The sequence below is a fragment of the Macrobrachium nipponense genome, chromosome 10 (genome assembly GCF_015104395.2).
Source record: "Macrobrachium nipponense isolate FS-2020 chromosome 10, ASM1510439v2, whole genome shotgun sequence".
Lineage (NCBI taxonomy): Eukaryota > Metazoa > Arthropoda > Malacostraca > Decapoda > Palaemonidae > Macrobrachium > Macrobrachium nipponense.
Window position 1 is genome coordinate 96,317,038 of NC_087204.1, and position 24,796 is coordinate 96,341,833.

Sequence of the window (24,796 nt, forward strand, 5' to 3'; positions counted from 1 at the left end):
AAGGATATGGGATATGCCAGTGGAAATCGTACCCATAATCATAGGAGCAACTAGGCACGATCCCAAGATCCCTGAAAAGGAATCTAGAAAAACTAGAGGCTGAAGTAGCTCCAGGATTGATGCAGAAGAGTGTGAATCCTAGAAACGGCACACATAGTAAGAAAAGTGATGGACTCCTAAGGAGGCAGGATGCAACCCGGAACCCCACACTATAAATACCACCCAGTCGAATTGGAGGACTGTGATAGAGGGGGGGGGGGGGGGAAATAATAATAATAAAAAAATAAAAAAAAGTAAATTCTACTTAGGCCTACTTGCTCTAGTTATTCGATGGGTGTTATATACATAAGTATATATATTATATATATATATATATATATATATATAGATATATAATATATATATATATATATATATATATATATCATGTGTGTGTGTGTGTGTGTGTGTGTGTGTACTAATGTATACAAGAACGCGCACATATATGTATGGATTTTTTTCATCACTTCAAAATTATCAATCAAAAAAATAAATAAATAAAGATTCTCCTTAGGCCTACTTGCTCAGAGTTATTCGATGGATTTAAGCTGAGCGGAGAGAGAAAGAAGGCGGTTGTTGTTGTAGTAGACAGAGAAAAATGAATTGGAGAGGATATGGAGGCTGTGTTTGGATGCTGGAGGAATTCGACAGAGCTCTTATGCCATTAGGGAAATACTTCACGCGGATTACGTCGTTATGAAGTGGTTCGTGTCGCGCGTTAAACGGTGGGGGTTTTCGTGAGAGGTGCGGTAATTCATCTACCGGGGAAAAAATCCCTTATATTTTAAAGTACGTTGAAGGGAATTTAAAGTATACTGGGTTTAAGGTAGGTGATGCTTCACCTTTGGATTCCTTTTATTTTTCTTGAGAGAGAGAGAGAGAGAGAGAGAGAGAGAGAGAGAGAGAGAGAGAGAGAGAGAGACTCATCCTTCAACTAATTTCTAGCCTTCTGACATCCAGCTATTAAAATCTCATTTCCACTTGCAAGGATTTTTAAAAAATATATATATTTTTTATTTTATTTTTTATTTTTTAAGGTATTCAGGTCATTTTTAATCACCTCTGGTTACGCCTGAGTTTATGGTACCGTAAACATCTCTCTCTCTCTCTCTCTCTCTCTCTCTCTCTCTCTCTCTCTCAAACACTTACCAGCGTTTGTGTGTATATATAAGTAATAAATAAATATATATATATATATATATATATATATATATATATATATATATATATATATATATATACATATATATACGTACCTATATATTATATACGCAACAATATGTATATGTATATATTGTGTATATATGGCTGTCTATATGTAGAGAGAGAGAGAGAGAGAGAGAGAGAGAGAGAGAGATAATAATGATAATAATTCCTTCATTTCTACATCTTAGTTTGGGTCTTAAATTCTAGAGAGAGAGAGGAGAGAGAGAGAGAGAGAGAGAGAGAGAGAGACTAATTACATGATTGTATTACGAACCCAGCAGAATGCCCTGTTCCGTTCCTCGGCCGACTTGGCCCACCGTCATAATTCACGGAGCTAAGAATGGGATGCTGGAGAAGATTTCGAGCTGCCAATTGTAACCGAGGAAAGTTAAATGCTCTCGTACGTTTCGGTGATATTGGTTCAGCTGTGGCATCTAACGCAACGCGTGAACGTAGTTCAGATGTTTGGTGAAGAAAAGTAAGCGTTGGGGGGAGGGGTGAAATTTGTGTGTGTGTATGTTTTTTTATATTTGTCAGATGGATTTCTGTATTATTTTCCAATTAAAAAATCCTGAAGGCTTCTTTGGACTCCGTGATATTTTTGTAATGAGTTTTTGTATTATTTTCAAGTTAAAAAAATTCTGGAGGTACTCAGTACTCCGGGATATTTTTTTATGAGTTTTTGTATTATTTTCTAGTTAAAAATTCGATAAGTACTCTGTACTCGGTGATATTTTTGTAATGGTTTTTTTATTATTATTTTCTAGTTAAAAATTCTGGAGGTACTCTGTCCTCCGTGATATTTTTTTCAATGAGTTTTTTTTTTTATTATTTTCTAGTTAAAAATTCTATAAGTAGTCTGTAGTCGGTGATATTTTTGTAGTTATTTTTTTTTATTACTTTCTTGTTAAAAATTCTGGAGGTACTCTGTCCTCCGTGATCTTTTTGTAATGAGTTTTTGTATCATTTTCTAGTTAAATTTTCGATAAGTACTCTGTACTCGGTGATATTTTTGTAATGAGTTTTTGTTTTATTTTCTAGTTAATAATTCTGGTGGCACTCTGTATTCCGTGATATTTGTTAATAAGTTTTTGTATTATCTACTAGTTAACAATTCTGGACGGACTCTACTCGGTGATATTTTTGTAATGAGTTTTTGTATTATTTTTTAGTTAAAAATCCTGAAGGCTTCGCTGAAATCCGTGATATTTTTGTAATGTATTTTTGTATTATTTTCTAGTTAAAAATTCTGGAGATACTTTGTAATCGGTGATATTTTTGTAATTAATTTTAATATTAGTTTCTAGTTAAAAATTCTGGTGGTACTTTGTACTCGGTTATATTTTTGTAATGGATTTTTGTATTATTTTCCAATTTAAAATCGTGAATGTACCCGTAGATATATTTAGTCGAATAGTTCTTTGTTATTTATTTTTTTTTTTACTCGTATCTGGTTTATAGCTCTTTATTTTCAAATTGAACCTGACACGGTCTGTGTTCAAGACGGTAGCGGTGTCAGATCCAAGGGTAGGGGTGTATGATCCACGGGAGGGGGAGGATGGAGGAGGAGGAGGAGAGGAGGAGAGGAGGAGGAGGAGGAGGAGGAGGAGGAGGAAGGGGGTTTGGTGTTTGGATATTTGGCAAGTGTTGTTGGTGCGAGTGTCACCCCAGCAAGTGCCACCACCACCACCACCACACTGACTCTAGTGCCTACCACCTGCTGTCCTTTTAGTGCCACCGATGCCCTGTTGGTGCCATCACCACTTCTTCGTCTTGAGCTGTAACTGCGCCGTCGAGGTGGAGCCAGCCGTTAGTGACGGTCGTCCTCCATGTGTGGATTAGTGGGGCTCAGAAAACCCGTTAGAAACAGAGCTTTCTTTTCTTAATTGCAATTACTAGAGAAACTTTATAATGTGATCGGATCAAATGTAGGGATTATCTAGTATCTAGAATGTATTTTATCGTTAATTATCTCGGAAGTCTTAATGCATTATCATTGTCAAAATAGCAGTGTATTATTGTTTTGAAAATTGTAACGTTTTATTTTTATGGAATTAATGATGTTTCATTTTTATGAATTGCAGAGATTTTGTGAAGTGTGATGAGTCGTAAGGCCATTTTGCCATTGGTTGTACCTAATGCGAACTTTGTGTCATTTTTATTTTTGAATTCCGAAGCAGTTATTGCATTTGCTTGGCAGTGAAGAAAACAAGCCATGTTTTGTGGAATAATTATAGTATAACTAACTGTATGGCCAGCGGCGACATTCTCATCGCATCGTGAAGTGTATTTGAAGAGGCGATGCCTCAGTATGACGATGCTATGTTGGACCACTTAGCTGTGGGCGTGAAGAATGTCTTTTGGCCTGACCAGCCCATCACGCCCAAAACTCGCGCACGGACCTACTCCGCCCGCAGCCTGTTGGCTTCCTTGAGGAAGCACCACCGTGACTGCTACACTGTATCGACTCCCACTTCGACCACTCAAACCCTGGCCGGGACGCTGTCCTCCCTACCGCCCCGGGATCCAAACGCCCCTCGCCAATACGCCCTCAATCGCAGCCGGAGCTACACGGAAGCCCGGATCTCGCACGTCGTCTCTTCCCCCACGTGGTCCTGCACGCCCTCCCCGACGTTGCCCCAGAAGCGTCTGTCTCCTGCGAATGTCATCAGTGGAGGACTGTCAACGCCTTCGTCCCTCGACTCGAATTATCCCTACGTCTCCGTCTCTCCCGTCACGCCGCCCTCCGTCCCCACGGGGATAATACGATCCCTCTCGACGTCTTCGTGTCCCCGTGGGAACAGCATCAGCCCGACCCCGACGCCACCTTCGACTCCCATTAGCGGGCGGTCCCCCGTCGCGAGGGAATCCAAGAGTGTGGAGGATTTCATCGATGAAATCGGCCGCCCTCCAGTTCCTTACAGACACGACAGGCAGTGGAGTGAGGATTCGGTGGGGTGGGTGTCGTCATCAGCCTGTGGGAGCTCCCCGTCCCCGCCTCGCTCATCGTCTTCTGCAAGATGCTTCCCACCCATCCCCAGCAGGAATTACGGGCGCTCGGCCACGGCGCCAGGTAGTCCGACGGAGTTCTCGACTCGCCATAGCATCGTGCAGGGCGGCAAGGCAGATTGGGAGGACGACGAAATCGAGGGGAAAGGGCATGAGGTGGACGGGGACCACTGGGTATTGTGTACCCTGGGACGCCCTTGTGGCTCCGGTGCTAAGAATCGTCGCGTCCTTAAGATGAACCAGATGTCCATGGAGAAAAATGCTGAGCAATACAGAAAGTGGTTGAAAGGTATGTTATATACGCTTATGAAGGGTCGATAGTGAAAATTATTACATTTAATTATGTGTATATATGTGTTTGTGTGTATGTATATAATGGGTTTACTATACACGCACATACACAAACACGATCTCAGGTACTCATTGTATATAGTGTAGTCTACCCTTTCAACTTGGTAATGGTACGTTTTCTCTGGACAGAACAGTCCTCTGATTATTAAGAGGGACTATATTATTTTTAGTTTTGTCCACTTTTAGAAATATCTATCTTAACCACATGGCGTTATTGAAATGTGATACTTGGTTAGTTTTAAAAGCATAGGTTTAGAAATATCAATGGCATTTGTGAATCGAAATCGTGTAAAACTGCTCTTGCTTCTGACACCATGCAACTGTTTGAACTCTAACCTTTTGAACTGGAGATCCTTGACCTTGGAGGGCTTTGGCAATGGTTAGAGGCGACCCCACTTTGTCAGGCAGACGTGGCACCCATCGTGGTGATCGCTCTGTCAAAACTTCAGAGTTATCGTTATTGTTTGAGACGTATTTCTATCAGTTTAATGTATTTGACAGAGTCTTTTTTAACAATGTCAGAGCTTATTTTTCAAAGATTTAAAGCGTGGATGAGGTTTTTGTATGTTTTCGTCACTGAATTTTAAAATAAACTTCTGTCAAAATGATGTATACCATAAATATCACCCTGTCGCAAATACGTATGTTGCTAAGTGGCCTATTGTGTGCTGAAGAAGGCTGGTATTTGAAATCTTCACTAAGTAACTAACCACCAACTCCACCCAGTGTTATGTATTGTGTCTGTCTCTATATCAATTTACTGTTTCATTAATTCATCAGCTTAAAACTCTTTAATTTCTTACACGCGTCCTTTGCACAAAGGAAACCCGTGGAACTTTTATTTCTTTTCTTTCTTAGGGATAAAATCTTCACTCGATACTTAATTATTAATACGTAATAAGCCTCTGTTATGCACATGAACAAGTCTGTGTTCATTAAATGGTTACAAACATCATTTTTGTACAGTCTTGCTCATATACATAACTGTGGGGTTTTTTTTACTGATTTCAGGTGACAGTTTGGTGATGTACCGTAGATAACCCAATTATTACATTTAAATAGTTTTTGTGTCCATTTTGAAATCATAAGCTACTTGATACATTATACTGTAAATCACTTATTATATTTGGCTTTTTTGTACATGTACACTTCCTTATTGGAAGTATCACAAATATGTTTAAAGCCTTTGTGGAGGGGGGGGGGGTGGATTACCACCGTCAGTGCACCTCACGTGGTGCACTGTAGGCAACTCTTAAGGGTCTTTGCAGCATCCCTTCGGCCCCTAGCTGCGACATCTCTCATTTTTTTACTGTATCTGTTCATTTTTCTCTTCCATCTGCCTGTCCACCCTCTCTGACAATGGTGTCCTAGTGTAACTGCGGGAATTTCCTCCTGTTTCACCTTCCAGATCCTCACACTGTCAATTTCCGTTTCAGCGCTGAATGACCTCTTAGGTCTCAGTGCTTGGCCTTTGGCCTAAATTCTGTATTCTATTCCATTCTATTCTATCCAGTTTCAAGACATGGCTGGACCTTTAAATGTACGTCCTAAATTCTATACACCTTTGTTCTCTCGAGAATGTGTTATTTTCGTTCATTTTTTCATTATTGGAGTCGACTAATTTATCCTAAAAGACAGGGTGGGACAGGTTTACAACTTTTCATTATTCTTAAGGACCTTTTTAAAATTGGTGGCTGTGCAAGAGAATCTTGTTGCTATCTTCTCTCTCTCTCTCTCTCTCTCTCTCTCTCTCACACACATGTCTGAAAGACTTAAGTTTGTTAGTTAGATTGGATATCTCTCTCTCTCTCTCTCTCTCTCTCTCTCTCTCTCTCTCTCTCTCTCTGTCTCTCTCTCTCTCTCTCTCTCTCTCTCTCTCTCTCTACACATGTCTGAAAGACTTAAATTTGTTAGTTAGATTGGATCTCTCTCTCTCTCTCTCTCTCTCTCTCTCTCTCTCTCTCTCTCTCTCTCTCAATCAAACATTCATGTCTGAAAGAAGACTTAGTTTTCTGTAGTAAATACTGTTAGTTAGATTAGGCCTCTCTCTCTCTCTCTCTCTCTCTCTCTCTCTCTCAAGAAAACATTCATGTCTCAAAGACTTAGTTTTCTGTAGTAAATACTATGTTAGGTAGATTGGATATCTCTCTCGATCTCTCTCATATGTCTGAAAGACTTGAATATGTTAGATTGGAGCTCTCTCTCTCTCTCTCTCTTCTTTCTCTCTCTCTCTCTCTCATATGTCTGAAAGACTTAGATTTCAGTAGTGCATATGTTACTTAGCGTGGAACCATTACCATGCTCTCTCTCTCTCTCTCTCTCTCTCTCTCTCTCTCTCTCTCTCTCTCTCTCTCTCTCTCTCATATGTCTGAAAGACTTAGATTTCAGTAGTGCATATGTTACTTAGCGTGGAACCATTACCATGCTCTCTCTCTCTCTCTCTCTCTCTCTCTCTCTCTCTCTCTCTCTCTCTCTCTCTCCTGATTCCCAGAGATAATGAGCAGGTTTGGCCACTGCAGCCAAATAATAGGTGGGTGTACAGGTACCTGGACTGTCCCATTATTCCGTGGAGCAACATATTCTTGCCATTGATGATGCGAAATGGGGCGTGTATCCAATCGCTTAATCTCGTTATTTATTTTTATCTATTCGGATTTAATCGTCCGTCAAGCCATAAGTAACGATGCTATGAGTTGGTTTCGGACTGTTGACAGATAGTTTGGGTGTGGTGGCGTGATGGAATGTCATTGGTTTGTGATCGTTGGTGAATATACTACTGTTGATTTTTTCAGGTGTGGGATTATGATTTTTGGTAGGAATAATTGTGAATTTTCATACTTGTTTCGTATTGATTTTTTTTATTCGTGATGTGTATGTAGATTGTACTGACTTAGAGTCCTATACCGAATGGAAAAGTATACATAATGCTTTCTTTTATTCACTATGTATATGTAAAATGGACTCACAAGTTGCGTCTTTTTTTTTTTCATTCTTCATGATACGTGTAGGATTATGGTTTTTGTTAGGAATAATTGTCAAGTGTCCTTGCTTCGAATAATTTATATTAAGAATATTTGTCAAGTGTCATACCTACTTCGCATAATTGCCATGCGTACGTATAATTTTTTTTTTTTATCCATGGCGTATTTTCAAAATGGATTCTCACGTTGTGTCCTGTTCATGATGGAAAAAGTACACATAATGCCTTCAGTTTTGTTTATGTATAATATATATATATACATATATATATATATATATATATATATATATATATATATATATATATATATATTTATATATTCAGGATGGACTCAAACCTCGTGTCGTATTCCTTATGAGAAAGTATACAAACTGGTTATTTTTTATTCTTCGTGATGTATATTGAAAACGAACTCACTTGATTTCCTGTTCCTTGTGAAAAATTTAGTATAATGCACATTTATGAAAGAAGAAAAGTATATATATTTTTTTTATGTCCCCCAAGGTCGACACTCTAGAAAACGGTCTCCTTTTTAAGTCTTTTATAATAATGGGTAGGCATTCAGATACCTGTCGTTCAAAGGGGGGAGGGAAGGGGGGGGGGGGGCTGGATGTAAATGCGACGCACCGTTGCAACGCCCAGGTGAGAATCGCTGAGTGGGCGCCAACGTCCGCCCATTAAGACCTTGCTATTGATGTTTGCTATACCTGTCGGTCAGTCGCTGGTGTTTTGTGGTTACTGGAGTCCTGTTTGGTCTGACTCTGGCTGCAAAAACATTTATAAAGCCTGCTTGCTTTGCCTGTAACCTCTCTCTCTCTCTCTCTCTCTCTCTCTCTCTCTCTCTCTCTCTCTCTCTCTCTCTCTCTCTCTCAAATGATGGGGCGTTGAGACTTCTCTTTAGTATTTAATCGTTCCTATATTATGAAACACTTCTGACGTAATGGAAAACAGTATTCCTTATACGGGGAATGTTATTACAAGGGAAAACACACATATATGTATGCATGTATGTGTGATATATATAATATAATATATATATATATATATATATATATATATATATATATTATATATATATATATATATATATTTATATATACGTATATATATATGTGTGTGTGTAGAGAGAGAGAGAGAGAGCATATGTGGGTGGGTGTTTTTGTGTGAGCGCAGTACTGGAGAGAGAGAGAGAGAGAGAGAGAGAATCAGTAAGTTATACTTGCACTTCTTGAATATGACAAGCGGTGTTTTGCATGAGTTCGTTGCCCTTCCCCCCCCTTCTCCCTCCCCCGTTTGATAAAATCGAGTTCAGGTGAGAGGGTGGCCACTGCAGTGATACGATGCCGTAACAATTGCATACTTTTTTTTTTTTTTTTTTTTTTTACAAAAATTTATATATTTTGCTATATTATCTCTACGAATAGGATTCTCGTGAAAATGATAAATTTTTTTTATCGCGCATCAAGAGGGTGAAGAGTTACCGAACATATTTGGAATTTGTTTTCTTATCTCATAAATTTTTACAATTTCGTGTGTGTGTGTGTGTGTGTGTGTGTGTATGTGTGTGTGTGTGGTGGGCTGTGCGCTCGGGAATAAATTCTTCGGTTTACGTTAATGCCTTACAAAAAGATATATGTATTTGTTTATGCTAAATATGTTTATGTTATATATTTATTTACATATTTGAGTCTCGACCGCTAGAATTGCGTTTGTAAGTGGTATTAACGAAGTAAAAATAACCATTAAATTCTTAACAGACTTTCATTAAACATTCATTACATGTTCGTACGTTTTATCTGTTTAGTAATTAAGAGGATTTTGTTTCAGTGTAACATATTGGAACTATAGAAGATATAAAAGATTTATTATAAAACCTGAGAGAGAGAGAGAGAGAGAGAGAGAGAATATAGGAAACTGAACCAGTATTATTTTGAAGATCTGTGACGAGCTTTTCTTATTTTTCCTAATCTTTTGTCACTTTGGATGGTCTCCAAAACTATGATGGATATTTTGCAGCTGTCTTTTTGTCATTTTTATATTTGGAAACAATACCTTGAAACCTGTGTTTTCCCATTCTCTGTTAATTTTAAAGGGTGAGTCGAGAAACTGGCCGTTTTTTTTTTTTTTTTTTTTTTTTTTTTTTTATGATGCCAAAGCCGGCGACACAGATTTAATTCTTATTTGGATTTTTTTTTTTCATGGATCACACTGATAGTAATACTTCTGCTGTTGGGGTTAATAGAGTGTTTTCTTGTTTACTTTATTAGTTTCTTTTTTTTCAATTAGATTTTTAATTAAGGTGAAAAAATGCATTATAACAAATGATAATCCCTTATTTATTGGTAATTAAAGAAACAAAGCATTATAACAGGATAATTCCTTACAATTGTCAATTAAGAAAAAAATGCATTTTAACAAAGGATAATCCCTTACAATTGTAATTAAGGAAAAAATGTAACAATAAAGGATAATCCCTTACAATTGATAATTAAGTAAAAAATGCATCATAACAGGATAATCCCTTACAATTAGTAATTAAGGAAAAAAGTGCATTATAACAAAGGCTAAACCCTTACATTTGGTAAGTAAGGATAAAATGCAGCATAACAAAGGGTAATCCCTTACTATTGGTAATTAAAGGGAAGAAAATGCATTGTAAAAAAGGATAATCATTCACAATTGATAATTAAGTTAAAAAGCGCATTATAACAAATAATAATCCCTAACAATGTTGGAGAAAGAATATTCTGTATTTGATATGGTTTGCGATTTACTCTGTTTTGAGTTTTGTCACATTAAACAACAACAGTTTATAACAATTTATTATTATTATTATTATTATTATTATTATTATTATTATTATTATTATATTATTATTATTATTATTATTATTAATCTAAAGATGAACCTTATTCACATGGAACAAGGCCGAAGAGGCCTTTGACGTAACATTCAAGCTTCCAAAGAATACTAAAGGATTAGTAAACAAATAACCATTACCTCAGCAATATCACTTACATGTATATGCGAGCTTTAGGCATCATATAACACCAAATAAGCAGTTACGTTTCATAATTCTCGATATTAAAATAGTAAGAAGAACAAACACACAACAAATGCTGGCTGACGTACGTGAACCCAGTCCGAAAGGTAAGTGACCCCTCCTGGCGCAAATTGTGAACTACAATATGCGCAATTCGGGTCGCCCCGGTATACGGTATGTATACTGTATATTATAATATATATATATATATATATATATATATATATATATATATATATATATATATATATATATATATATATATGCACGCGCATAAATACAGTCATTTTGTTTTTACACGGATACCCTGCCTTCCTTAAAGGGAAGGTCTTCAGAAAGTATTTGTTTTCAAATTCTTTTAAATTATTTTCGAATGAGGATTTCAGGCTTATGCCTTTCTCCGTTCGGCTGCGATGCGCTTCGGTCAACTAACTACTAAGTACCTTTTTATATCTGGTTTGATCAACAGGGGCCCATTGGGTATTGGGGAAAGGGCACAATATCGTTTCGCCCTGGCCTGCAGTGGTCGCCTGCTAGTGCGGCGAGTGTCCTAACCGCTATACCACGAGGGAAACATACAATCACTTAATTAATAAGATTCCTGGGCTGCTAGACCGTCTTGTTAATATAATAGGTTTTTCGCTTTAACGTAAACCAACTCGTCGGTGTGAAGGATGACCCACAAATTATGCGACCAAAGTTGAATTTAGGTCATTTCCCACGTCATTCTCACGGCTAAAAGTCGAAAATTTCCACTTGACCTGATAAATGCCATTTCTTTTGTATGTCATCAAAGCCTGAGTCAAATAGGCCTTCACCCCAAAGGCTTCTTCTTCTTCTTCTCCTTCTTCTTCTTCTTCTTCTGAGTTATGGAGGCCACTGCAAAGGCTTCCCCCTTCAGGAGAGGGGTGACCGGGGACGGCGTGTGTTTGGTGTTTGTGTTTGTGCGCCCGTGTGGGCGTTGGGTGCACTGGAAAAGATCCCCGAGGTTACTAACACCGAAGCTATGCTGGACGTGGGCGCCTTCCCGATTCTTCGACCTTATAGAGAAGTACAGTTGCAATTCTTCCCCAACGCCCACCTTGGAGGAGCCCCCTTTATGGAAGGCGAAAACACACACAAACACACACACATGCATGCCGGTTCGGTTGTGACTCTGTTTTGCGTTTCACGAGATGCTAAATTGCCAGAATCCAATTTGCTTTTATGTAGTTGAATCTTGTTCAGATTGATTTAGCCATTTCTGGCCCTGATCCCGAGACAAGGAGGACTTTGTAATAAGCATGAACTTCAATAGGGTAAGGTCAAGAATTCCAGTGGCCTTGGTTGGTTTTTTTTTTTTTTTTTTTTTGTAACCTTTATTCCAAAAAAGGTTTGTGGTTTAGCTGATCCTTGGGATAATGGATAGCTTCTAAGGCTGAGGAGGAAATGCCACTGCCGTGTTTCTCTGCCTTACTTAGATACTAATATGCATTGACCCCTTCCCTTGACAGAAATTAAATCTAAAGTGCAGGACATTGTACCACCTTTGGAATTCTATCCAAAAATACCTAGTATGACTTTGGAAATCCATGTAAGAAACTTTAAAATGGTTCCCCTTCATTTAAGATGCCACCCACCTGCGTTACATTGCGTCTTGGGGGCTTATTTAAATATTGAGTGGAATGTTCAAATGCCTTAAAGAAGTCCCGCCAGTCAGGTGCAAAATAAACAGGCCCCTGCGCAGACGCCCTAACCCCGGAGGATATTTGGCTGGGCTAAAAGCGGGTGGTCAGAGGAGATGCAGATCTGGATGCAGATCAGGAGGGTGAGGTGAACACGGACGCCATAAATCACCGTCTTGTAAAAGTGACAGTCAGCTGACTAGAATTTTTCGAAGGCGAACGTGCCTTAGGTTTTGTTATTGGTGCAGTGTGGTCTGTATGAATGCCTAATTGATGTCTGGGATGGAAGACCGAGGGTCGACTTTTGTTGAGAGAGAGAGAGAGAGAGAGAGAGAGAGAGCACAGGGATGGAGGCGTGTTCCATAGCATGGCTTGAGGGCATATCATGAGCGGTAGTGCTCGACGAAATCGACCCAATGCTTGTAGTAGAGTAACAGAATTTGTGTTTGTTCAGTAGGTCGACCGCGCTGGCTAGATGTTGTCCCCTTGCACTTGAGGAGAGCAGAGAGAGAGAGAGAGAGAGAGAGAGAGAGAGAGAGAGAGAGAGAGGGCTGTTGGGCTTGGTAGGGGGGCTGGGGAGCAGGGTAGTGTGATTATTAAAATTCAGGGAAGTGAGAGGTGGTAAGGAATTCCATGGCTGGGGTCTAAAAGAGATGTAAGCATCACCAAACTGACCAAATCAAAAGCGTGAGCGTCGTCTTGGTATACAAACATGTATTCATACATGAATAGCAAAGTTAAACACTGTATCCGTGTTCTAATATGTTGTAGGGAGCCCACAAAAATTCGGAAAAAATTGAAAGTTTTTATTTAAGCTTTCGGAGAGTACATTCTCTCCCTCTTTCAGAAAGAGGGAGAGAATGTACTCTCCGAAAGCTTAAATAAAAACTTTCAATTTTTTCCGAATTTTTGTGGGCTCCCTACAACATACATGAATATATACTTACGTACGTATTCATACTCATATTATATGTATGTATGTATATATATTCTTTGATCGATCGTCACAAAGTATTCCATTAAGATGGAAAATAAAAATAGAAAAATAAAAGTGGACCTTACATACTAAAATAAAACATAACGAAGATAAAAATTACAGATTCAGAAATACAACGAAAAGGTCCAACAGTTGATTCATAGCATTATGTGTCCTCACTAGACTACGCGTTCACTATTTCTTATGAGAACTCTTATTATTATTATCACTAAAATTTCCTGTAAGCTTTCTAAAACCAACTCTTCAGTCACGATACAACGTAATATGAATATTTATTATATTTCCACCCATTTTTGTACATGGTCAGTACATGTGATGTTTTTAAATTCAGTTTTTGTGGTGAAGATGATACTTGGAAAATAGTTTTTGTTTGCGTGCGTAAAAGAAAACACTAGCGTAAGGAAATCGTTACGTATCTCGCATATTTATGAAACACTTAATTTTGCTTGCTTTTATGAGTCTTACTTAAGCCCGCCCCTCACACCCCCCCCCCTTTTTTTTTTTCACTCCCCCCCCCCCCCCTCGTCCCCTACTCTTCCTCCATTCCTTGTTTTGTTTCCAATATAAACTGCGAGGGTTAAGAGTCTCTCTCTCTCTCTCTCTCTCTCTCTCTCTCTCTCTCTCTCTCTGTGTCATCGCATAGGTTGGGTCCATTGTGTAAAAGGTTAAAATCCATGTCTTACCCAATTCTTTAGTGAAGAGGCGATGATGCCCTTAACTCTCGCCCACAATATATAATGCTTGTAAAATGCTCTTACAAAGATGGAAGTAGTTCAGAGTGATTTCCTAGATTCTTACCCAGAATCTCTCTCTCTCTCTCTCTCTCTCTCTCTCTCTCTCTCATAAACGCAAGTAACTCTTCCTCTTTCATACACAATTATATATCTCTCTGTCTCTTATCAACACCCCCCCCCCTCTCTCTCTCTCTCTTTAGTAAACGCAAGTACCTCTTTATCTTTCATACACAAGTATATATCTCTGCCTCTTATAAACACCTCTCTCTCTCTCTCTCTCTCTCTCTCTCTCTCTCTCTCTCTCTCTCCTGGTTACTGTAAACAACACCTACAAGCTTCTGAGAAGAGGTCGTCTTCCTGGAAAAAAAGGGCGGAGACCGGGGAAGGTGACGTCTGCCTTTCGGTCAACCCTTCTGTTGTGTATGAACAGCGCACGCAGACAGAGAGAGAGAGAGAGAGAGAGAGAGAGAGAGAGAGAGGGGGGGGTGGAGGAGCGGCTATGTGTGTGTGTGTGTGTGTGTGTGTGTATGCAAGAGGGAGAGATATTTTTGTGTGCATGAGAGAGAGAGAGAGAGAGAGAGAGAGAGAGGAGAGGGGAGGGGGGCGGAGCGGCTATGTGTGTGTGTGTGTGTGTGTGTGTGTGTGTGTGTATGCGAGAGGGAGAGATATTTGTGTGCATGACAGAGAGAGAGAGAGAGAGAAATGCATTTGTTTGGGGATTTGAGAGGGAGAGAGAGAAAGGGTGGTATGTGTGCGTATATGAGAGGGAGAGAAAGAGAGAGAGAAAGGGTGATGTGGGTGTGTGTATGAAAGAGAGAGGTGTGTGTGTGTTTATGAGAGAGAGAGAGAGAGAGAGAGAGAGAGAGAGAGAGGAGGGCGTGTATATGTGCAGCCACACTTATTATCACTCTGGATCTAATTGTGCGCCCCACGCTGTTCATGCAGCGTGAAATGTGTCCGTAGAGAGAGAGAGAGAGAGAGAGAGGATCGCTAGAAGAAAATTCCCCTTTCAGTCCGTGTTTTCCTTATTCCTTCTTTTTTTCTTTCGGTGACTTTTTCTCCTCACTTATTCTTGCTTCCAGGATCTTGCTCCCACGCCCTTCAGACGCCCATTTCTCGGAGATGCAGGACAGGAATGTCAGGTCTTTAGTATTAAATACTTTATGTAAAGGTCCTTTGTACATTTACAAGATACGCGCGTTTTTCTTTCTAGCGAATATAAACACTATACGTTATGATGGATCCCTAAATCTCTTCAGTTAGTGTAAACTTTCATTTTGTGGTCTAAAATCATCATATTTATTGCTTTTCAGGTACGCCCCCCCCTCCCCCCTCCCCCTCTCTCTCTCTCTCTCTCTCTCTCTCTCTCTCTCTCTCTCTAACTCTCTCTCTCTCTCTCTCTCCGTATGTGTGTGTTACCATTTACTCTTTCAATTGTTTTGCTTGTATTCTCCTATTACTTAATGTGCTTCGCTCATGTCCAGTTCATTGCAATTTATTTCTTTATTTTCTTCTTCAGTGTTATATTTTAATGCTGAGAACTTTTATCGAAATTTAACTTACACGTAAATCCAAGTATTTATCCTGTATTTCCTTCTACTCGATCATTTTTATATATTTTTAAAGATGAAATCCTTTATAAAACATTTCCGTACACAATAAATCCACCTAGTTTTCAGTTTCGGAAGGATTTAAGGTTTCTCTGCATAAGGCCATTTAAACGTCTGTCCCGTCTTTTTTCTTTCCATCAGAGTGAAGGCTAAAAATGACAGACATTCCCCTAAGCACAAGGAAAGGTTTTTTATTTATTTATTTATTTATTTATTTATTATATATTTTTTTTTTTTGCCGACCATAGATAGAATTTTAGAGTGATTCAGGCGACTGGTGTGTACCCTAGGCCAATGGTTCCCAAACTTGACCATACCAAGGGCCCCAGCCAATCAAAAGTTATCATTATCATACCGAGATACCAAGTATAACGTAGCACATTTCATATTTGCATATTCCTACACAAAGTAAGTATAAGTAAATATATAAAAATATATTTTCAGTATTTTTAATTGATCAAATACAATACACAGTAAAACTGGTGAAAACAGCCTAAATTTTTTTTTCTAAAGTTGAAAAAATATTAATTTTTTTCATTGTGTCGCGGACCCCCCTAAGGCTTTCTCCTGGACCCCCAGGGGTCTGCTGACCCCAGTTTGGGAACCACTGCTCCAGGCAATGTTTATAATAGCACCATTTGAAGGGTTTGGGAAATGAACTAAAGAAGCTACAGCTACAGGAGTAGGTTAGCCTTGTGTGTGTAGAGCAAGGACCCCCGTTTAAATATACGGCAGTCATCCCCACCCCCACCTTTACCCCGACTCCTTCCCTTCCTCTACATCTCTTGAGCTGACCGAGAACCAATACTTAATCACCATTGCTGGTGTTGGTCAGCTGTAATTATGTATTTAAATCCCCATTTATTTAATGGATGCCGGCCTGTAGCGAGGCAGGGTTGTGGCTTGGAGAGAGAGAGAGAGAGAGAGAGAGAGAGAGAGAGAGAGAGAGAGCTGGTTATCAGTGACAAGGCCAGTGGGTGAGTAGGCTGTTGTTTGTCTCATTGTGGGACCAAGAAGCCGGCCAAACTAAAGAACCGCTTGACTTATGTCTTTTTGGGTGAATTAATTTGCATTAACTTAAAAAGGGTTCTTTTCAAATTTTAATTGTTGCTCAACAGCTTGAATTTTGGTTGAATATATTGAACTTCTTGATTAATTAATTTCTTGATAAATTAATTATGATTTAATTTTGTTTTGAAATTAAATTCAAGAATTAATTAAACTCTGTGTTGTTTTCAAGTATTAGTGAATTTCCCTGAAATTGTGAATTTCACTTTATAATTTTTTTATTTGAAAATTAATTTTTTGTATTTAGACTTTTTATAACAGTGTTTCATTTACTGGTCACCAATGCTAGAATTTTATTTAGGTAGAGTTTTAAAGTGTCAATTGTGCTTTTTTCCTTCAGTTCTCTTGGGGTGAGTTAGAACAGGGAAAATATTTGAAGTACTTAGACTTTTAAAGTTGACGTTGGTGTGATGCCCTTAAATTAATTTAATCTCATATTTGATTACCTCACACTTGTTTTAATGAATTTAGTCAGATTTTTAGCATGATTAATACACTTTTAAGGGATCGCTGTTGCATTTACAGTAATCAGTCGTATTTTATGTGACGAAGTTTCAAGTGTCTGGCTGTCGTGATGTAAATATCTTTGATTGATAAATGTAATAACCAGATATTTTGGGTGGTGCTGTCACATATATATATATATATATGTATAATATATATTATATATATATATATATATATATAGAGAGAGAGAAGTAGACTCTCTATCTACCAGACCCTTTAATCTTTGATGTAGATGCCAAAACTAAGAGGGATATCTTACGCTCTATAGCCTCCCAATTCGACTTGTATAACTTTAATGGCCCGATGCTTAACCGCAGTAGGCTATTTATGCACTCTCTACAGTGTAAAAAAGGAGTTTGGTTGGGATGATGTGCTGGATAAAGAACTACAGAGACAGTGGAAAGAACATGCTAAGCAAGCTAATGCTTCCCCAGCAGTGAATGTTCCAAGGTTTATTGGAAGCAGAAGTGATTGTTACAGTTTGTTAGCTTGCTGATAGTAGTAAATTATCTTGGAGTTGTGATTTTTATTTTGAACATTTCAACTGGTTCCATAAGCTTTGTTATGGCAAAGAACCGCATTATTGGAAAGAATTTGAATTCTAAAAGTATTCCTTCTCTCGAACTCCAGGGTATTGCTTTGGCTGCTGAGTGCCTGGTTGACTTGTATGAGGAAATTAGCGGGTCACACTTGTGTTAACCCTATCAGAATAGTCGATTTGCAGGTATATTCAGTAGTTTGGTAGCTTTATCCTGGATTCGTTCCTATTCCATAAAACTGGATAAATTACAGAAAGTTTCTGTTTTTGTCAAGAACAGATTGCTGGACATCAATGAAATTTGTGAAAAACATCCCATTACATTAGCTTTGTTTCTGGGAGGACAATCCAGCTGATTGTATTACTCGTTGTCTGTCTGTCCACAAGCAGCTAATGAGAACAAATTACTTTTCAGGTCCTGAGTTCCTGAAGAATAACCTTAGGCCGGAGGCTAGTAGAGATGACACTTTAGTCTTTACTGTTCCTATCCCTGATATATCAAAAAGTCAATCCATTGAAGAGATTAATTCCTATGAAGCTAGTGTATTACTTTGGGGAAACTGATGATCATTATGTGCAGACTTTGTGTAGAGGTTCAGTTTTTCCACTTATTCTTACTACCATTACGGTTACAGAGCTGTGTTAACCTATATATATTATATAATATATATATTTTATATATATATATATATATATATAATATAATAATAATATATATAATATATAATAATATATAATAATATATATATATATATATATCAATTCAAGCTACAAATGTCCTTTAATAATCTGAAATTCACTTTACCCTCCAAATGATATATTTTCATATATGTACCGAAGGGGAATTTTTTAATTGATAATAATTTCGCCCCTCCCCCCATGGGATCGAACACCGTCCAAGTGGACGGGACGAAATCAGGACAGTCAGTGACGCTATCCAATCAGCCAACAGAGACGCTATAAGTTCATATCGATTCTGACCTTACAAATCACCCTCGATCTGGGAGCTTTCGTAATTAGAATCGATATGAAACCCCGTCTACCATGTTGGCCAATTCGAGCGTTTGACAGCACGTAGCCTTTTGTTATGAATAATTATCACATCGAACCGTGATCCATTTATATATCAATTCAAGCTACAAATGTCCTTTAATATCTAAATTCACTTTACCTCCCAATGATATATTTTCATATATGTACCGAAGGGGAATTTTTTAATTGATAATAATTTCGTCCCCCCATGGGATCGAACCACCGTCCAAGTGGACGGGGACGAAATCAGGACAGTCAGTGACGCTATCCAATCAGCCAACAGAGACGCTATAAGTTCATATCGATTCTAATTACGAAAGCTCCCAGATCGAGGGTGATTTGTAAGGTCAGAATCGATATGAACTATAGCGTCTCTGTTGGCTGATTGGATAGCGTCATGGACTGTCCTGATTTTCGTCCCCGTCCACTTGGACGGTGGTTCGATCCCATGGGGGACGAAATTATTATCAATTAAAAAATTCCCCTTCGGTACATATATGAAAATATATCATTTGGGAGGTAAAGTGAATTTAGATATTAAAGGACATTTGTAGCTTGAATTGATATATAAATGGATCACGGTTCGATGTGATAATTATTCATAACAAAAGGCTACGTGCTGTCAAACGCTCGAATTGGCCAACATGGTAGACGGGTTTCATATCGATTCTAATTACGAAAGCTCCCAGATCGAGGGTGATTTGTAGGTCAGAATCGATATGAACTTATAGCGTCTCTGTTGTTGGCTGATTGGATAGCGTCACTGACTGTCCTGATTTCGTCCCGTCCACTTGGACGGTGGTTCGATCCCATGGGGGGACGAAATTATTATCAATTAAAAAATTCCCCTTCGGTACATATATGAAAATATATCATTTGGGAGGGGGTAAAGTGAATTTAGATATTAAAGGACATTTGTAGCTTGAATTGATATATAAATGGATCACGGTTTCGATGTTGATAATTATTCATATATATATATATATATATATATATATATATATATATATATATATAATTTGTATTGTATGTGTATATATAAATTTCATTTATATATATATACTCGTTTTTTGTAAATGTCTGAATTCCAGTAATTTGGTGGTTCAAGTGTGAGTTGCGTTCAATTTCTTATAAAAGCACTGGTAGATCACGGGTAATACTATATGATTATATAACTACATTTTGTAATTTGAATATTACATTTTTAAACATATGGTCACCATTTATTATTATTATTATTATTATTATTATTATTATTATTATTATTATTCATAATGAACAAAACATTCCTATGAGACGATCCACTGGAGGAAGAAATAAGAGAAGAATTCATACTTAAGCTTAGCCTTGTGTATTATAATAAAAAAGATATAGTATTTATAGGTAAAATCAAATCTCAGCAAACTTACCTGTTTTAGCTATCAAATAACAATAAATGAAACAGCAAATTAAAGAAGGTTAAAGATCAAAGCAAAAATAAGGTTTTAAAAAAATGAGCTGGAAAAAGCTTGGTCAGGTGTATTCACAAGCAAGGGAACAACACCAAAAGACTTTGAGGCCATATTACAGAGGTTATGACGTAGACAGAAATATCACAAGGTATTTTGCAGTTTATTACTCGCAAGAGAAATGATTAATATTGCCAATATTTCCTCCATAGCAATCATATTTTATAGAGAATTCCAAGTGAACTGCCCAAATCACAAGGTGGGCGGAAAAGGGTTTAGATCACTTCCATTTTCCATTACTATAGTAGATTCAACTCAACCGTGCATCTGATGTCTAGTTCAGTCCCTTACGACGCTCCTGATTGGCTGTTGATAAGTCAATCACAGGGCTGGAAACTCTCAGTATCTCGAGAGAGTTCACATAGGCAGGATGTGTTCCACTTCTCATGAGGGATACTTTTGAAGGACGTATCCCTCAGGAGAAGTGGAATATACATCCTGCCTATATATGTGCGCTCTCGAGAGAGACTGAGGGTTTCCAGCCCTGTGATTGGCTTATCAACAGCCAACCAGGAACGTCGTAAGGGACTGGCCTACACATCAGATGAACGGTTGATGTGAATCTACTATAGCTCCTACCACTGCCACTGTTGACAGCACACCCAATTACCTTCTTTATCAACAGACTACCGTACATGGGCGAACACAGTATAGTATATGTGACGTAACTTGGAGTGGAATAATAAGTCATGCAGCCAGAGATCCCCCTCAAATAGTTGATGGATAGGCTGATTAGGGTTGGTCTGTCTTCGCAGAAGCCTGGCTAGGACGATTGATGATGTGGAATTGACGTCGTACACGCCAGGATAGTACTTTTAAGGCATAGGGGAGGGGAAGACAACAACAGACATTCATCAATACGTCTTGACGAGTAATGTAAGGTCGACGTTTATCTCCTCCTTCGTTTTGACGTCGTGTTGATCATCTCTTTACTGTTGTTGTTTCTTCATCTGCGTACTAGGCTTAAAACGATCGTCTGTGTTCAGCGTACTGGAGAAGTAGTTTTAAGAACCATGATACGAAAATCAGCCATTTGTAAAGCTTATAAAACCTGGACTCTTACTCTAGTCTAGCCCTCTGTCAGAAGACATTTAGCGTTTTTGTGAAAGCCCTTCAGACCATAGGCATTTCTTCCCCGTAGGAGGATAGTGCCATCAGTGCACCCTCATGTGGTGCACTGTAGGTTCTTTGCAACGTGCCTTCGGCTCCTAGCTGCCACCCTTTTCATTACTTTTACTGTGCCTCCTTCCATATTCTCTTTCTTCCCTCTTACTTTCCACCCTCTCCTAACAGTTGATTTATAGTGCAACTGCGAGGTTTTCCTTCTGTTACACCTTTCAGACCCTTTACTCAATTTCCATTTTAGTGCTGAATGACCTCATAGGTCCCCAGTGCTTGGCCTTTGGCCTAAATACTTTCAATCAGTCAATCATAGGCATTTCTTGACTGTTCACCAGGCTTGGCTTGATCATGAATATTGTGTAAATACGAAACTTCAGAGTAAATCAATTTTCATTTCAGAGATACCGTTGTATCAGGTTAGTAAATAAGATGAATATGTATATTTTTACTCATTTTTCCCTCAAGCAATTTGTGTGGCCTCGCATTTATGGCAGTGTTGTGTCCGGTACCATTTTAATCACATCTCGCTTTGTTGTTCCTAACATTCTGTATTCTTGAAATCATCTGATACCCAGTTATTCTTTAGGTTAAGGAGTTATTGCGCTCATTGCCCATTTTGCTGCAGCGGAATTTCTTAGTTTTAATACAATTAAGGAAACGAAATTCTCTTGCGACGATTTTTCTAATTTGGTCCGTGTTTTGCGATGTCCATTGGAGAGATTTCCACTCGTAAACAGGAATGTGTGATAAGAAGAAATGAAAGCTATCCCTTCTTAATGTCGTGTTCATAAAAGAACGCAACTTTTTCCATCATATTTCTCAATGGAGATTAGGGGCCTAAGTTTCATTATATTCATCATATTTGTTCGAATGAATCGTGTTCTAAGAAAGAATGCAACTTCTAGTGTAAAATTTTCCAATGAAAATGAAGGACCGTGTGTCGTCATTTTTTGTCAAGATGAACTTAAGCGTTTCTATAACTCAAGGGAGTCAGACTTGTTAGGAAACGTAAGAACCAGATGGTAATGCGCTGGATTTTAGTACGCATAGTGGGTTCTTGAATCACATGCGTAATTCGAGCGTAAATGTTACGGTAGTGGTAGGGGAAGAAGTGGGGAAGCGAGTCAGAGATGGTATATTGGTGGAGTAAAAATCGGCAGTGGAAGACTTGCAGAACTGACTCAGAAAATGAAAAATTAGAATGTTTCTAGGGACACAGTTGATTTCTGACGACGTTCATATCCGTTGTAGATTGGAAAAAAAAGTCTTGTGGTCTTGGTTCTTTATTTACACCAGCTTTTATATTTATTTTATTTTTTACTTCATCCTTCTCCTCATATTTTTCATCTTTTTCTTCGCCTGCCTCATCTCCCTCTTCTTCTTTTGGATACCTTTTACACGCATTGAACGAATGATCAGATCTAAGAAGCGATCGCGTATACCTTGCAAGATCCATCTCTCTGACTGCTGTATTCTGTTGATGGAGTGAGTGTCAGATTGAATTTACAACTCCGGGAAGGTAGGGGTGACTGTTAGATTGAATTTGCAACTCCTGGGAAAGGTAGGGGGAGTGTCAGATTGAATTTGCAACTCCGGGAGTGTTAGATTGAAATTTACAAGAAGAAGAAGAAAGAGATAGAAAGGAAAGGAGGAGGTAGGAAGAGGTATAGAGGTGAAGGAAGGAGGGAGTTGTTGGTAGGAGGTGGGGATATAGGGGTTGTGGGGTCCAGTGGTTAGAGGGCGTTCGTCGCTTGTTACCTCAATGAATCATCCTTGTGGTTACGGTCCGAGGGATGTGATCTGGCCGCTGCGGCGGCGGCGTATCACTCGAGAGGCCATCTTTACTTAGCATCATCATCATCATATAGTCGTCGTCTTCCCTCCTATTATCATCCACTTGGGTTCGACGTCTGTGATATTCCTCCAGCCCGAGATGAGTCAGTCGGCCTTTGCTCGGACCGTATTTATGGGCGAGTTAGAACTTTATACGCTGTGGTTATGTAACCTGATTAATACGTTGTCCAGTTATCCAGTTACTGCTCATATCATCTCTTGGCGACGTCCTCATGAGGCATATGAGAGGTAGATATTTAGGTAATTATGCAACGTTGTGCCTTGTCTGTACAGAAGCCGTTTGAACGTCCATGTGGCAGGGTGTGGTCCTGGCAAACGTACTCCTAAATATTAGCTAAAAACATTATGGCGTCAGCCTTTGTAAGGGATATATATAAAGTGTGTGTGTGTGTGTGTGTGTGTTGTGATGAGAAGGAAAACTTCTGGGGAAGAATTAAAAAAAAAAATGTAAATCCGTAAGCAATGTCCGCTTGCTTTTCTGTCGGTGCATTTGCAAGTGTTGTTTATTTATGTGCTGTTTACGTTACTGCTTAGTCCTCGAAGTAGGAAAACTTCGTTCTTAGTTATTTCCCTTGGTGTGTTGGTGATTATATTACACTAGAAATCCGTGACGATCTTATTTTTTAGACCAGATTTTCTTTCTTGTTTTTATGCAGTCTTTCATTAGGTCCACTTCCTCGAAAGAACTTTGTTAATACCTTATATTTTCATTTTAAATTCCGTGATAGATATAATGTGTAACGTGCAAAGAGTTAGTTATTAGAATAAGTAGTTTAGGAACTGCCTCTTCATGGTTGACCTGACAAGTTTAATAGGTTTTTCCTTTTTTCAAAAACATTTGTCTAAATTATATTAAAAACTTGAATGTATTAGTGTTGTATACCTCAAAACAAAACATATATGATAAAGTGGTACGTATTAATATGGTTAGCAATGTTATTATTATAAAATGTTATCAAAACATGGATTTAAGAAAATAAACAATTGGAAAATCACCGAATTAGGTCAAGCTGTGGACAAACTTAATTTTTTGTCAATGTGACCTCATCCATCTTGAATGTGTGGTTAAGCATTGACCTAGTTCACGAGAGAGAGAGAGAGAGAGAGAGAGAGAGAGAGAGAGAGAGAGAGAGAGAGAGAGAGAAACTACCTACCAACAATATAAACATACTTGTGCTTGGTACGAATGTCAATGTATTACCTTCAAAATTTCGCAGAAAGAGAGAGAGAGAGAGATAAACTGTATCGAGCTCTGAAAATTAAAGCGAATTTTGTGGATATTTATTTGTGGTCGAAGCATCAACTTTTAGGGGTCTCTCTCTCTCTCTCTCTCTCTCTCTCTCTCTCTCTCTCTCTCTCTCTCTCTCTCCTCTCTCTTATTTTGATTCTGAACTTCTGCTGTTTTCCTTGGCCGTGGGTGTGTTTGTTTTGTTGTGCGGGTGTCCTCTTTCTGGGCGTTTTCGGCGGAACAGCCTGATGCTGGAGAGACGCCGGGGATTATAGAGACAGATAAGTGTCTTTATACGGTAGAGAC

General features: G+C 38.5%; 1 protein-coding gene across 6 annotated transcripts in view; it reads left to right on the top strand.

Moving 5' to 3' along the window:
- Positions 1-24,796, top strand: part of LOC135223782 (rap guanine nucleotide exchange factor 1-like) — a 297,008-nt gene that overhangs the window by 198,736 nt on the left and 73,476 nt on the right. For 2 of the 6 annotated variants that reach the window (XM_064262564.1, XM_064262565.1), the window contains exons 1-2: positions 2,971-3,104; positions 3,330-4,543. The exons of 3 other annotated variants lie outside the window; for them this stretch is intronic. In XM_064262564.1, coding sequence (XP_064118634.1) covers positions 3,547-4,543 — 997 coding nt within the window. In that variant the 5' untranslated portion in view covers positions 2,971-3,104; positions 3,330-3,546. Of the gene's footprint in view, positions 1-2,970; positions 3,105-3,329; positions 4,544-24,796 lie in introns of those variants that run through there. One more of the 6 variants, XM_064262563.1, reaches the window with a different exon arrangement.